General features: G+C 41.1%; 1 protein-coding gene across 1 annotated transcript in view; it reads left to right on the top strand.

Moving 5' to 3' along the window:
• LOC130594337 (neural-cadherin-like) overlaps positions 1-13,483 on the top strand; it is a 61,000-nt gene that overhangs the window by 33,592 nt on the left and 13,925 nt on the right. The window contains 6 exon segments of the mRNA XM_057400148.1: positions 43-1,657; positions 3,433-3,526; positions 4,617-4,801; positions 5,006-5,235; positions 9,043-9,320; positions 10,215-10,429. Of these exon segments, the coding sequence (XP_057256131.1) occupies positions 43-1,657; positions 3,433-3,526; positions 4,617-4,801; positions 5,006-5,235; positions 9,043-9,320; positions 10,215-10,429 (2,617 nt within the window).

The following is a 13,483-nucleotide window of genomic DNA, read 5'->3' as shown; positions in this document are numbered from 1 at the left end:
TATTTTATAATTTCCATGTCCTTGTTGTCAAAACTTTTGTAGGTTTTGGCAAATGATCCTGATAGTGATGTGGATGAAGCAGATTTGAGATACTCATTGCATGGGCATGGCGCAGCTGATGTTTTCACAATAGATGAGAGAACGGGTAGCATTTACTCCAACAAGATGCTGGATCGGGAAGAGAGAGCACTGTGGAGATTTGTTGTATTGGCTACGGATGAAGGTGGAGGAGGACTTACAGGATTTGCTGATGTAATTATTAACGTGTGGGATATAAATGACAATGCACCCATGTTCACATGCATGCCTGATGATTGCAACGGGAATGTCTTTGAAAATTCTCCTGCAGAAACGTTAGTCATGGAAATGGGTGCTGTTGACTGTGATGATCCAAATGTAGGTCTTAATGCTGTCCTGACCTACAGGATAACAGAGAACGTAAGAAATGAGTTTGGTGCTGACATGTTTAATATCAACGCTGATACTGGGACTATCTATGTAGCGGGGGGAATGCTAGACAGAGAAAGGACTGAAAATTATTTTCTTACTGTTGAAGCCAGAGATGGAGGAGGTCTAACAGGAACTGGCACTGCCACTGTTTGGATTGCAGACATCAATGATCACGTACCTAAATTCATAAAAAACGTGTGGCAGGCAGTAATTCCTGAAAACAGTGCCATCGACTCAGAAGTGGTGCAGGTGTGTGCTACAGATGCAGATTTTGGGGAAAATGCTGGCTTAATATTCAGTATCGTAAGGGGAGACCCAGATCAGAAGTTTTATATTGGGAATGACAAAGAATGGCAGTGTGCTGCTATTCGACTGAAAAAAAAATTGGATTTTGAGAATGCACATGAAAGGCAGTTTAATCTTACTATTGCAGTGGAAGATCTTGATTTTTCTAGTATTGCAGTGTGCCTGATTGAAGTTGAAGACTCTAATGACCACAGCCCAATTTTCCCTTCCCAGTTTATTCAGACAAGCCCTTTCTTTGAAAACACGCCTGTAGGTACTACAGTAACCACAGTAAGAGCTACAGACAAGGATTCTGGTTTGAATGGGAACATTATATATTCTATACAGTCAGATTCAGATCCCATGAGACAGTTTGCAGTTGACCAGTATGGTCATTTGGTTGTGGCAAATGCACTAGACCATGAAGTCATTCAAAAATACAGTTTAATTGTCCAAGCTTCAGATGAAGGGACACCTGCCCGCACTGGAAGCGTTACAGTTCTGATTAACTTGCTTGATGTTAATGACAATGGACCAAGGTTTGAGGCACCATATATGCCTGTAGCTTGGGAAAATATACTGAAGCCTGAAATAGTGTCAATGAACCATACATCAAAACTGCTGCATGCGTTTGATCCAGACAGTGAGGAAAATGGGCCACCCTTCATGTTTTCATTACCCCCAGATTATCAGAGTTCTTTGGATTTTTCTCTTACTGACAACAGAAATAACACGGCGACTGTAACTGCTTTGAGGTCCTTTGACAGAGAAAAGCAGAAGGTGTTTCATCTGCCAGTAGTTATAACAGATAGTGGGATTCCAGCTATGAGCTCTACAAACACCCTAACTATAACAATTGGTGATGAAAATGACAACTGCCATGAATCTGGCCATAAGGAAGTCTATGTGTACAGTTACAAAGGTAAGTACTATCTGGATATTATATCAGATTCATGAATATGGTACAATTTTAAGCATAATTTCTCTCTTGCACTTCTACTTTTTTTTTTTTAATGGTTTACATATTTCAAAACTGAGACTCCAGTTCTGTAAACTAATAAATCAAGTGGAATGAGTAAAGTATATGTGCAGACCCTGGTATGTAAAAGATCATCTCCCAGAAAACTATTAGCTGCAGACAAGTATATATTGCACTTGCAGAAAAAGCAGTATTTTTTTAAACCAATAAAATCTGTTTTCCGGTAGCTAGTTTTTACCTGCACAGAGGAGAAGTCTTTTGTGTATGAACCCGTGATTGGGGACGCATCTGATGCTGAGAGATCTGGAGCTGAGAAAGGCAGAACTGAAGCAACTTTAAGAAATAGAGGGTTATAGATGAGCCCTACCCAGAAATCTCAGAGCAGTCCCACTGCCACTTTGACAGGCACTGTGTGGCTGAGCAGGGTAGAAGTCCTGAGGAAGGAGGTTTTGTGCTGTCAAGAAAGGATCCAAGAGAAAGATGGGTTGATGCTTTTTTAGCTAAGGAATAATCATTGGGATGCAATAAGTGACTGCTTCCTGGAGCATGTAGTCTTTGGACTGAAAAAAAGATGATGCTGCTGTTCTGGAGTGGTGCACAGTACTGAGTTCATGAAATACTCTCAGGAGAGCTGCTCTGTGATAGTAGCAGCAATACTGTGAGTTTTAAGGTTGTAGTGGGAGAGAGCAGAGCAAATACATCCATTACATGAATGCTTTACAATTTCTCAGAGTAGGTAGAGGATGAACATTTAGATAATATTTTCTAAAAATTGTCTTTAATTAATTTTTTTTTTTAATTATTTGTAAAAGTTGACCTTAAATAGTCCTGAATAATAGAACTTACTAAGCATGGTTCATTACACCTATCCCCAAATACTCTGTCCCATATAGACTTGGCTGTATCTCGGTCATCATTGCATTAGCACAATTACTCATAAATATTAGAGAAGATTAATCTATAGAAGGTATTCTTGCAGTGAGTTATTTTTGCTGAATTCAGTATACCTAAAAGAGAAAGAGATGTGACCAGTTCCTACTGTAGAAATGAGAGAATGAAGTTCCTAGGGTGGATTGGCTCCAGATTTGAGCCTTAAAACATTTTCCATGTTGCTGGATCTTGGCTGTAGAATTCAGAGGTCTTTTTCCCTGGAGTTGCTTCTTTTGCTGTTTTAGAACAGCGGCCTGGATGTTTCACTTCAGTGGCAGCCCACAGGGGTCTGAGTAAAGTGCCAAGACCTGGCACAGCTTGGTGGCTTCTTGCCCATTTCCTTTCCTCTGTCCTGGCCTTCTCTCCCAGATGCACCCTATGAGATGCTCTCCCTCTTTTGCTGGATTCCACTTGTGTGACACTGGAAATAATAGAGTGGCAATGAAACATTTGGGTGTTAAATTCTGATGTGATGATTTTTTTTTTTTTTAATTTTTTTTTTTTTTGTCTGAGAATTGTATATAGAGTGTATTTATTTATCATTCTATTGTTGTTTTGTGTTGTTCTCAGCTTTTCTTCTTTCATGTGACATCCAAGTGTGCTCATGTTTCCAGAACTGGCAGAAATAATATGACAGGCTATGCATTATTTTAAGAATCTTGGATCGTAACCATCACCAAATTGAGCAGGAATCTGAAAATAATAAATGCAGTAATGAATGCAGCAAAATATAAAGTGCACTGAAAAGCAGAAATTCAATGCAGATTTATTGTAATTTATCTCAACAGGAAAATGGTCAACAGCAGTGCTTGGGGAAGTGTTTGCACCAGATCAAGATGACTGGGACAATAAAACATTTCTCTCTGAAGGAAAAATGCTGAAGTGAGGATTGTACTTGTGTCAAAATGAGTAATATTTATGCTTCTGTAATTATTTTGCTCACTCTGTATTTCTCCATGTACCGGATGTGCATAAAGCCAGGGTTATTGAGTGTATTAAGGAATGTACCTCCGAATGCTCTTTTTCTTTTTTAATTGGGTAACTAGGTATTAAGAAATTAATGCAGGAAATGTTGTTTTCAAGAGAATGCAGGATTACACCATGATGTTGATTTTTAGTCAGATGTCGTCATTAGTTTATTTGAAAATGTGCATTCTGTTAAGATCGGTTTTAAAAATAGGCAGAGGTTTTAATACTTGCTTTCAAATGTTAGAGTTAGTGGAATACAAATCCCAAATGTAAAAGTCAGAATGGAATCATTTAATCAAATTTGGAGGGGAATTTGGTCATCTCCTTTAATGGTTAAATTTACAATTGCATGTGAAGACCACAACTCAGATTACTGGAGTTTCTTCTGTTAATGTAAGTGTTGAATTAGATCCCTAATACCCACTTGTATATTATTTGTTCATATCATCAAGTGAGATGGCATATAGCATAATCATATGCTGTTTGAAATACAGAAAGTGGATGTGAATATCCGTGTGAATTGTTGCATCTGCTGTGAATAAGAGTTTAAGAGCTTTATGTAGCCCAAAATTGAAGGCTTACTTTCTGTCTGTCAGTAGCCCCTGGATCTGTTTCCATGTTAAGAGGTTATTATTCTGCAGTAGTGGTCATGGAATACTTCCATTATTACTGATTACTGTCCCTTTGAGGTGGGAAATGAAGATGGTATCAGAGATTTCATACAGAGCCTAACCTGTTCCAGATGGATGATTATGGTGAACCCCATGGTTCCACTACACACTGCTTTCATTCAAGTTTGGGAAAGTCTGGGGATTGGGAGTGGCAGAAACATCTTTTTATAAACTCTACAGATTGTCATTTCTGAATTTAGGTGTTTCTGGTTCTTTTCTGCTGTTGTTTGCTAATCCACTTAAGTTTTGATTCTGTAACCTTCATGGTAACGTTTAAGACCTTCTAAATAATGAATAAAGTAAGTGCTCAGTTTTATTTTATTAAATTAAAGGTCTTTCAGATTAAATCAGAAGACTGGTTCTTTGATGATGGTGGATAACACTCCTCAAGGAATGTACAACTTAAAAGTTAGGGTTTCTGATGGAGTTTGTCCTGATGTTATATCTACAGTACAAATCCATGTTGAAGAGCTGGAAAATGAAGCTATACAAAACTCAGCCGCTGTGCATCTGTCAGGTTAGTATTAGTTGCTGGTGAAAGTTAGTTGTTAGTATTATTTGCTGCTTCTGTAACTGAATGTTTATGTGATGTAGGTGGTGTTATGTCAATACTTAATTTACTTACCACCATAGGGAACTTCCCAGTATGTTTCAGTATTGTTAAATAAGATATTGAGAAACTAACCTGTGGTGTCCCAGCATTTCATGTTTTCAAACTCAGATATCACAGCAGAGGAGTTCATAAGGAGAGATAAACATGGCAAAACGAAACATGGCAAGTTCAAGGAATTACTAGCAAAGATTTTACTCACTAAGTCCAGTGATGTCATGGTCTTCAGTGTGACGAACATTGATGGAAAACAGATAGATGTAAGATTTGCAGTCCGTGATGGCTCATCATATTACAGACCTGAGAAACTTCATGCGGAGATGGAGGCATTTAAAAATGAGGTATATTCTCTAGGGTTAGTGTGTGTCTGTCTAATTCACCCAGATACTGAATGTGTGGGATATACATCCCAAACCTCAGTGGAAGAATATGCTACATCTACAGATAAGGGGCTTTTTTCTTCAGTCAGGACAAAAACACTTCTTAGGCTAGCACTTAATTCAAAGTTTCTCCCTTTTCCTTAGTCCCACACATACAGTTATAATACAGTTGCACTAACTTCTGGTTCAATAAGTATAACCACTTTTTAGTCACAGAAAGATGGTTCTCCGTTCCTGTTACGGTACAGTTGCTTGTGTTGTCTCCAATCAGTGTTTCATTGTGTAATCTATCAGAGTTTTGAATATGAAGTCAGAATACCTAGAAGCCAAAGTGGTATTGTAGTACAGAGAATGTCTTGAAAATGACAGCTTTTTAGATGTTCTAGATGCTGATGGAAATACCCAAAGCATCAACTTGTGGTTAGACACTTAGAGTAGAGGCTTGATACTACCCAGATGGAAATCCTATTTTAGAAAGAAATGGCACTCCATATTAGAAACCCTGCTGGAAAGAACATGCAGGTTGGAAGAACAGTTAGATCAGTGACATGGAGTCAACCAATTTTGCGATTGTATTTAACTCACTGAAAGACAACTTTAAATACAAAGTGACGCCCTCCCCCAACTTTTTTTTCTTGTTATAATAGGAAAAGGGTTCTTGAATATAAGCTGTTTTCTTCACCTTCCAGATGTACCCTAACTGTCCTACTCTTTTACTGGATCCTGCATGTTCTCTAACTCAGTTACCCAGACACTACACCAGTCTATCTTGGCCCCACTTCTGTTTTCTGTAGTTCTTCAGATCTTGGTTTCACTGAAGGCCTGCAGCTGTTGCTGAATAGACACTAAAGCTGCTGCCTTGAGCAAAGGCAAGATACCACTGCTCTACTTGTAACTTTCCCTGGACAAGGCAGTAGTTTATGTAATTTGTGTAATTACAGACATGTAATTTGTGATTTTTGGATATATTTGGCTTTAATACCGGTCTTGTTCAACATCTTTGTCGGTGACATGGACAGTGGGATTGAGTGCACCCTCAGCAAGTTTGCCGATGACACCAAGCTGTGGGGTTCGGTTGATACGCTGGAGGGAAGGAATGCCATCCAGAGGGACCTTGACACCCTTGTGAGGTGGGCTGATGCCAACCTTATGAAGTTTAACCATGACAAGTGCAAGGTCCTACAGCTGGGTCGGAGCAATCCCAGGCACAGCTGCAGGTTGGGCAGAGAAGAGATTCAGAGCAGCCCTGCGGAGAAGGACTTGGGGGTGTTGGTCAATGAGAAACTTAACATGAGCCGGGTTCAGTGTGCACTTGCAGCCCAGAAAGCCAACCGTATCCTGGGCTGCATCAAAAGGAGAGTGACCAGCAGGTCGAAGGAGGTGATCCTGCCCCTCTACTTTGCTCTCCTGAGACCTCACTTGGAGCATTGGGTACAGTTCTGGTGTCCTCAACATAAAAAGGACATGGAACTGTTGGAACAAGTCCAGAGGAGGGCCACGAGGATGATCAGGGGACTGGAGCACCTCCTGTATGAAGACAGGCTGAGAAAGTTGGGGCTGTTGAGCCTGGAGAAGAGAAGGCTGCATGGAGACCTCATAGCAGCCTTCCAGTATCTGAAGGGGGCCTATAGGGATGCTGGAGAGGGACTCTTAATTAGGGACTGTAGTGATAGACAAGGGGTAATGGGTTCAAACTTAAACAGGGGAAGTTTAGGTTGGATATAAGAAGGAAATTCTTTCCTGTTAGGGTGGTGAGGCTCTGGAATGGGTTGCCCAGGGAGGTTGTGAATGCTCCATCCCTGGCAGTGTTCAAGGCCAGATTGGACGAGGCCTTGGGTGATATGGTTTAGTGTGAGGTGTCCCTGCCCATGGCAGGGGGGTTGGAACTAGATGATCTTAAGGTCCTTTCCAACCCTAACTATTCTATAATTCTGTGATAATACGTGGCACATCTTATGAAGGATTGTTCACTGAAGAGACAGCAGCACCACTTGAAATTGGTGTGGATATGGTAGAGTCAGCTGATTCTGGGAACCAAGCAGAAATATCTTAACTTGCCACCTGCCAACACATTGGTGTATCTTCAATAGTTGTGTGGATTTTGAGACTCATCAGAATGACCAAGTAGGAAATGGCAGAGACAGATAGTATTCATGAAGCGTAATGACTTCTTCTTTTGCATATTTATTGAATTACTGCAAAAATAATGCAGAAAACAGATTTCAAATATTCTATGCCACAATGTATGGCAGGTGAATTCATCAAAGTGGTAACAACGGGATTGCTTCACATATTTTCATGAAAAATATGTTTGTATTAATTGTATATAACCTTTCAATATTTAATGAATAGCTTTAGTGAATAATCACCAATAATTTACAGAAAACCAATTGTAGCTGGAGAATTTCTCCAGTAGTTTTTGTACATATGTTTACGTATAAATACTGAAAATAAGTAATTAGCGCTGGAATTATTCATTGAATTGCTAAATAAATAATATGTTTGCATTACCTCCTTGGGATATAGCTTTATAACAACTATTTTTATTTAGCAAGAAAATAATCCATCCTAATACCATGCTGGAGCCAAGGTTGCTTATATACATTGTGTTTTTTTCTGTAATGGCATTATATAGCTATCTAAATGTTCATTAGGGACTATCCACTAATGGTGATAGGTTTGGGCAGCAGACACCAGGCTACATTGACAGGATGCCTCATGTCTTTATAAAGTGTATTTTATGCCTTTGGGGACAATCAGGATATTTGAGGCTATGGTGAGAATTGATTATAAAGGTCAAAGTTCTTACAGTGGTGAATTGAGATTACTGTATCAGTGGGGAAAACAATCCTCTGCTTTAGTATTTATGTATTTGTTTTCATAATTTCAAAGCTTATTTTGGAGATATTTATGATTTGAAAAAAAAACCCAAACCCCAAAACCCAAACCACCCCAAATATTAAGTGTATGAATAGAGTCTGAGTCTGATCTACTCTTAGTTTTACATTTGTATACCTCAGTGTATACCTCTATAACAGTAGTGAGAGCTCTTGTATTTGGCTGTTTGGGCTTTCAGGTTCAACCCCAATTAATGATAAAAAGCAATGAACTAGCAAAAGGGATACTAGAATAGCTAGAATAAGATACCTTATCCAGTTGACTTCGTTTTGTTTCAGACAGTTTGACTTTAAATGTAAGTTTATAGGTCACAATCAGGAACCAGTAGACAGAATCCTAATTGCTACAAAGTCGTGATGTCAGGTGCTGCCTGTGGACATTGTTATTGAAAGCAGCTCAGCCCTGCATTCTTCCGTGGCTGTGTTCTGTGTGAGAGAAGGTAAGAAATAATACCTGGGTGTAACTCATGAGGAAGAATTTTTATCCTGGCTTGAGCTGGAACATGCTATCACAGTGCAGAGAAGTGTGACACAGACATCACAGCTCAGAAGGTGGAGTCTCAAATGTTCTCAGAGCTTTGATCCTTGGAAATAACATTAGTTGGCCAGTACAGATTTAACATGCTCACAGGCAGTCATGTCGGTGAATAAGTTTTTAGGAAATACTGCTACTGTAATTTTTTTAAATTTTTCCTGTATTTGGCAAATAATTTCTTTTGCCTTTACACTCAGGAATGTTACTAATTAACACTCAAGAAACTAAAGCATTCCATGAAGTCTGCAAAGGCTTAGACTTTTGAGAAATGAAGGAGTAAGTAAAAGCCTTTGTTGTGATGAGACTGGCGATGTGTTAAACTCTATTTTCTCCTAGGTCCAGTCAGCTTTACAGCTGAGCATTTCACAGATCGAAGTAGATGAATGTAGGAGAGCAAACTGCAGCGAGGGCAGTGGCTGCAAAAACTACCTTGCTGTGAGTGACATCCCAACAGTGGTGGATACGGGAAGTGTGTCGTTTGTGTCAGTAACAACCACCACCAGTGCAGTCTGCACCTGCTCAGCTCGGGACCGAGTTCATCACTCATGTTCCTCCTACCCTCAAAGCCCTTGCCTCAATGGTGGGGTGTGTATTGACACTTTGAATGGTTACAGGTGAGGAAACTTGTACTGCGGGTTCTTATGCCTCTTTCTATTTTCTGTGTGTTAAGTGGTGCTTACAAGGTCCAGGTCTAAAAAATCATAAATGTCCTTCCGACTGAAGGAGAAGTGAAAAACCCCACTAGTGCACTGGAGAGTAAACCTAGTGACAGCCGGGTCTTTCCTAATGGCCCAGTAACAGAGCTGTAGTCCTGAAATGGGTGCACATAATGTGTGAGTAAGAAAAAAAAACCCTGAGAAAAAACAGTGGTATGATTAACGTGTCATTTTTTAAAAGCACCTAATTCAGCATGAAGGAATGGGAAGTGCGCTCTGTTTTGGCTGGTTGGTTGGTTGTTTTTCTTTTCCAGAAGAGTAATAACAAAGGCAAGTATCAGTGGTGATAGCAGGGATGTAAGGGGAGGGAAATGTAGTTTAAACATGGGAAATAAAAAAGTTTAGAAAACATTAGATAGGAAACTTGCTTTATTTTAGCATCACTTGGTGTGCACCAGTTTTCCTTTAGTGAAAATATACTGGTTTATTCTAGCTAGGAATTAACCTCCCTGAGTTTTCTCTGTAATACACTGGCCAACTGATATTTGGTATTCTGTGTTACTCACTTAGGGAAATAATTCATGGTTCTCCAAAACATGGCCTCAAAAATGCCCTTTTTTTTTTTTTTTTAATGGAGATAGTGCATCGGATTAATATGCTTTGTATCCTTTCAGTATTTTAATGATTGCCAAGCAGCCTTGAGATTGCTAAAGTGTTTATTGTTTCACTGTTTTTTTTCTTTTTTTTTTTAATTGTGATTTAAGGGCTACATTTGTTGCATATAAAACAAGCAAACAAAGAAGTTTGAACAGTGGGGAATTTTGACTATTTGTTGAATTTGTGCTCTTTCAGATGTCTTTGTCCTGCCTCATTTCACGGACCAGACTGCCAGCAGACAAAGCACAGTTTCCATGGAAATGGTTATGCATGGTTTCATCCCATCAGGCCTTGTTTTGAAAGCTCACTCTCTCTTGAGTTTATTACTGTGGTTCCAGATGGACTTTTACTGTATAGCGGTCCTTTATCAAATCCAGAACCTGCGAGTACAGAAAACTTCATTGCAATAGGTACTTCTGCAAAAGTGTGTGCAAAAATTCAATGTCTTTTGGGAATGGGTTTCCTCTGAGCAGTGTAGTAGTTAGAGTATGAATTCTGTTTTTCCATCTTGTGAGAAAATGTTTCTCAACCTTTCTCAGCATTTCTCAACATTTCTCAAAAATGTTTTCTGGTTTCAGAATTTCTTGAAACAAGTCCTACTAAATCTTTCTTCTTCAAAGTCTATTTCTGTAGTCTGCATCTATGGTTTTAGGTCCATTGCTGAGTAGTAGAAATCAAGGGCAGAACAAAATAGACAGACTGATATATATAAAAAAATACTCCCCCAGGAAAAGTGTAGTGCTATGAAGGAATTTAGGGACTTTGAAGATGGGTATTACATGATTTATGCAGTCTTAGTCGCATGTCATTCTTACCTAGTTTGATGAGAAATCTACTTCAACTGCTTTCAGTCTTGGGGCATTTTTTCATGTTTTAAAAAACAGGCAATGATTTGATGGATGAATCCAGCCCCATTGTGCCACCATAGGAAAATCTATACACAAGTAGAACTCATTCTGTTGACACAAATTCAAAATGTTACTATTACTTATTTTGTCTGAGTTAATATACAAGAAGCACAATATGGTTGGCATTTTTTATTTTCCTAATTAATTGAAAGGTAATACTGGATATTGTTAATAATTTACCTCATTTTTGCTTTGTTTAGCAGTTACATGTCTATATGAATAAGAGAGGGAGTAAAACCTGCATGTGTTCATAGAATAGAATAGTTGAAAAGGGCCTTAAGATCATCTGTTTCCAACCCCCGTGCCTGTGAGGGACACCTCACAGTAAATCATGTCATGAAAGGCTCTGTCCAACCTGGCCTTGAACACAGTCAGGGATGGAGCATGCACAACCTCCCTGGGCAACCCATTCCAGTACCTCACCACCCTTACAGGAAAGAACTTCCTTATATCCAATCTAAACTTCTCCCGTTTAACCCATTAGCCCTTGTCCTATCACTGCCGTCCCTAATGAAGTGTCCCTCCCCAGCATCCCTATAGGCCCCCTTCAGATACTGGAAGGCTGCTATGAGGTCTCCATGCAGCCTTCTCTTCTCCAGGCTCAACAGGCCCAACTTTTTCAGCCTGTCTTCATATGGGAGGTGCTCCAGTCCCCTGATCATCCTCGTGGCCTCCTCTGGACTTGTTCCAACAGTTCCATGTCCTTTTTATGTTGAGGACACCAGAACTGCACACAATACTCCAGGTGAGGTCTCACAAGAGGAGAGTGGAGGGGCAGGATCACCTCCTTCGACATGCTGGTCATGCTGCTTTTGATGCAGCCCAGGATACGGTTGGCTTTCTGGGCTGTGAGCGCACACTGAAACTGGCTCATGTTAAGTTTCTCATTGACCACCACCCCCAAGTCCTCCTCTGCAGGGCTGCTCTGAATCTCTTCTCTGCCCAGCCTGTAGCTGTGCCTGGGATGGTTGGTTGGTGCAGTCAGAGCCTTTGCCAGTGAAGACCGAGGCAAAGAAGTCATTAAGAACCTCAGCCTTCTCCAAATCCAGGGTAGCCAGTTCTCCCGACAGCTTCCAGAGGGGGTCTACATTCTCCCTAGTCTGTTTTTCATTTGCTATGTACCTATAGAATCCCTTCCTGTTATCCTCAACATTCCTAGCCAAGTTTAATTCTAACTGGGCCTTAGATTTCCTAACCTGGTCCCTAGCTTCCCGGACAACATCCCTTCTTCCCAGGCCACCTGTCCTTGCTTCCACCTTTTATAAGCCTCTTTTCGTTCAGAGTTTCCTCAGGAGCTCCTTTTCCATCCAAGGAGGTCACCAGGCCCTCCTGCTGCACTTCCTTCTGGTTGGGATGCAACACTCCTGAGCTTGTAGCAGGTGATCCTTGAATATCAACCAACAGTCTTGGCCCCCCCTGCCCTCTAGGGCTGTATCCCATGGAACCTTACTAAGCAGGTTCCTGAAGAGGCCAAAGTCTGCTCCCTTGAAGTCCAGGGCAGTGAGCTTGCTGCACACTCTTCTCACTGTCCTGAGGATCTCAAACTTGACCATCTCATGATCGCTGCATCAAAGGCTGCCCTGGAGCGTCACATTTCCAATGAGCCCTTCCCTGTTGGTGAGCACGAGGTCAAGCATGGCACCTCTCCTTGTCGGCTCCTCTATTATTTGCAGAAGGAAGTTGTCTTCCACATGATCGAGGAACCTCCTGAATTGCTTGTGCTGGCCTGTACCATCCCTCCCAACAGATACCAGTGTGGTTGAAGTCCCCCATGAGGGCAAGGGACTGCGAGTGTGAGGCTGTTTCTGTCTGTAGAGTGCTTCATCCGCAGGTTCTCCTTGATCAGGCGCTCTGTAACAGATCCCCACAGTAATGTCTCCCATAGGTATATTCCCTTTAACCCTGACCCACAAACTCTCTGTGGACTGCTCACCTGTCCCCAGACAGAGTTCCATACTCTCCAGCCTATCCCTAACATAAAGAGCAACTCCCCCTCCCCGCCTGCCAGGCCTGTCTTTTCTAAAGAGCCTGAAACCTTCCATTCCAACACTCCAGTCATAGGAGCCATCCCACCATGTTTCTGTGATGCCTATTATATCATACCCTCGTAGACGTGCACACATCTCTAATTCCTCTTGTTTGTTCCCCATGCTACGGCTGTTTGTATAGAGGCATCTGAGCCGAGCTCCAACTGAAGCCGGCTCATTGACTGGAGCGGCTGGGATATCTCTACATTGCTCCAAGCATTTATTATAGGTTCTGGCAACTGACTGGGTGTGTTGGGATGGAATTATGCCCCCTCCCCCAACACATCTGGTTTAAAGCTTTCTTGACCAGTCTGGCAAGCCTCCTAGCCAAACCAGTCTTCCCCTTGCCAGACCAGCTCCACCAGCCCCCACTAGACCTGGCCTACAAACTTGGGTCCTGTGTTCAAGACACCCAAACCCCTGCCTATGGCACCACCATTCTAACCATTTATTAACCTGGCCAATCCTCCTAGCCTTTTTAGGCTCCTCCCCTGTACGCTGGAGAATTGGTGAAAAGACCACCTGAGCT

This window comes from Pezoporus wallicus, unplaced genomic scaffold (assembly GCF_028554395.1).
Source record: "Pezoporus wallicus isolate ANWC-B61680 ecotype Strahan unplaced genomic scaffold, APGP_CSIRO_Pwel_v1 contig_447, whole genome shotgun sequence".
NCBI classification, from domain to species: Eukaryota; Metazoa; Chordata; class Aves; order Psittaciformes; family Psittacidae; genus Pezoporus; species Pezoporus wallicus.
Note: the sequence above shows the minus strand (reverse complement) of the source record. Positions and strands in the feature narration are given on the sequence as shown.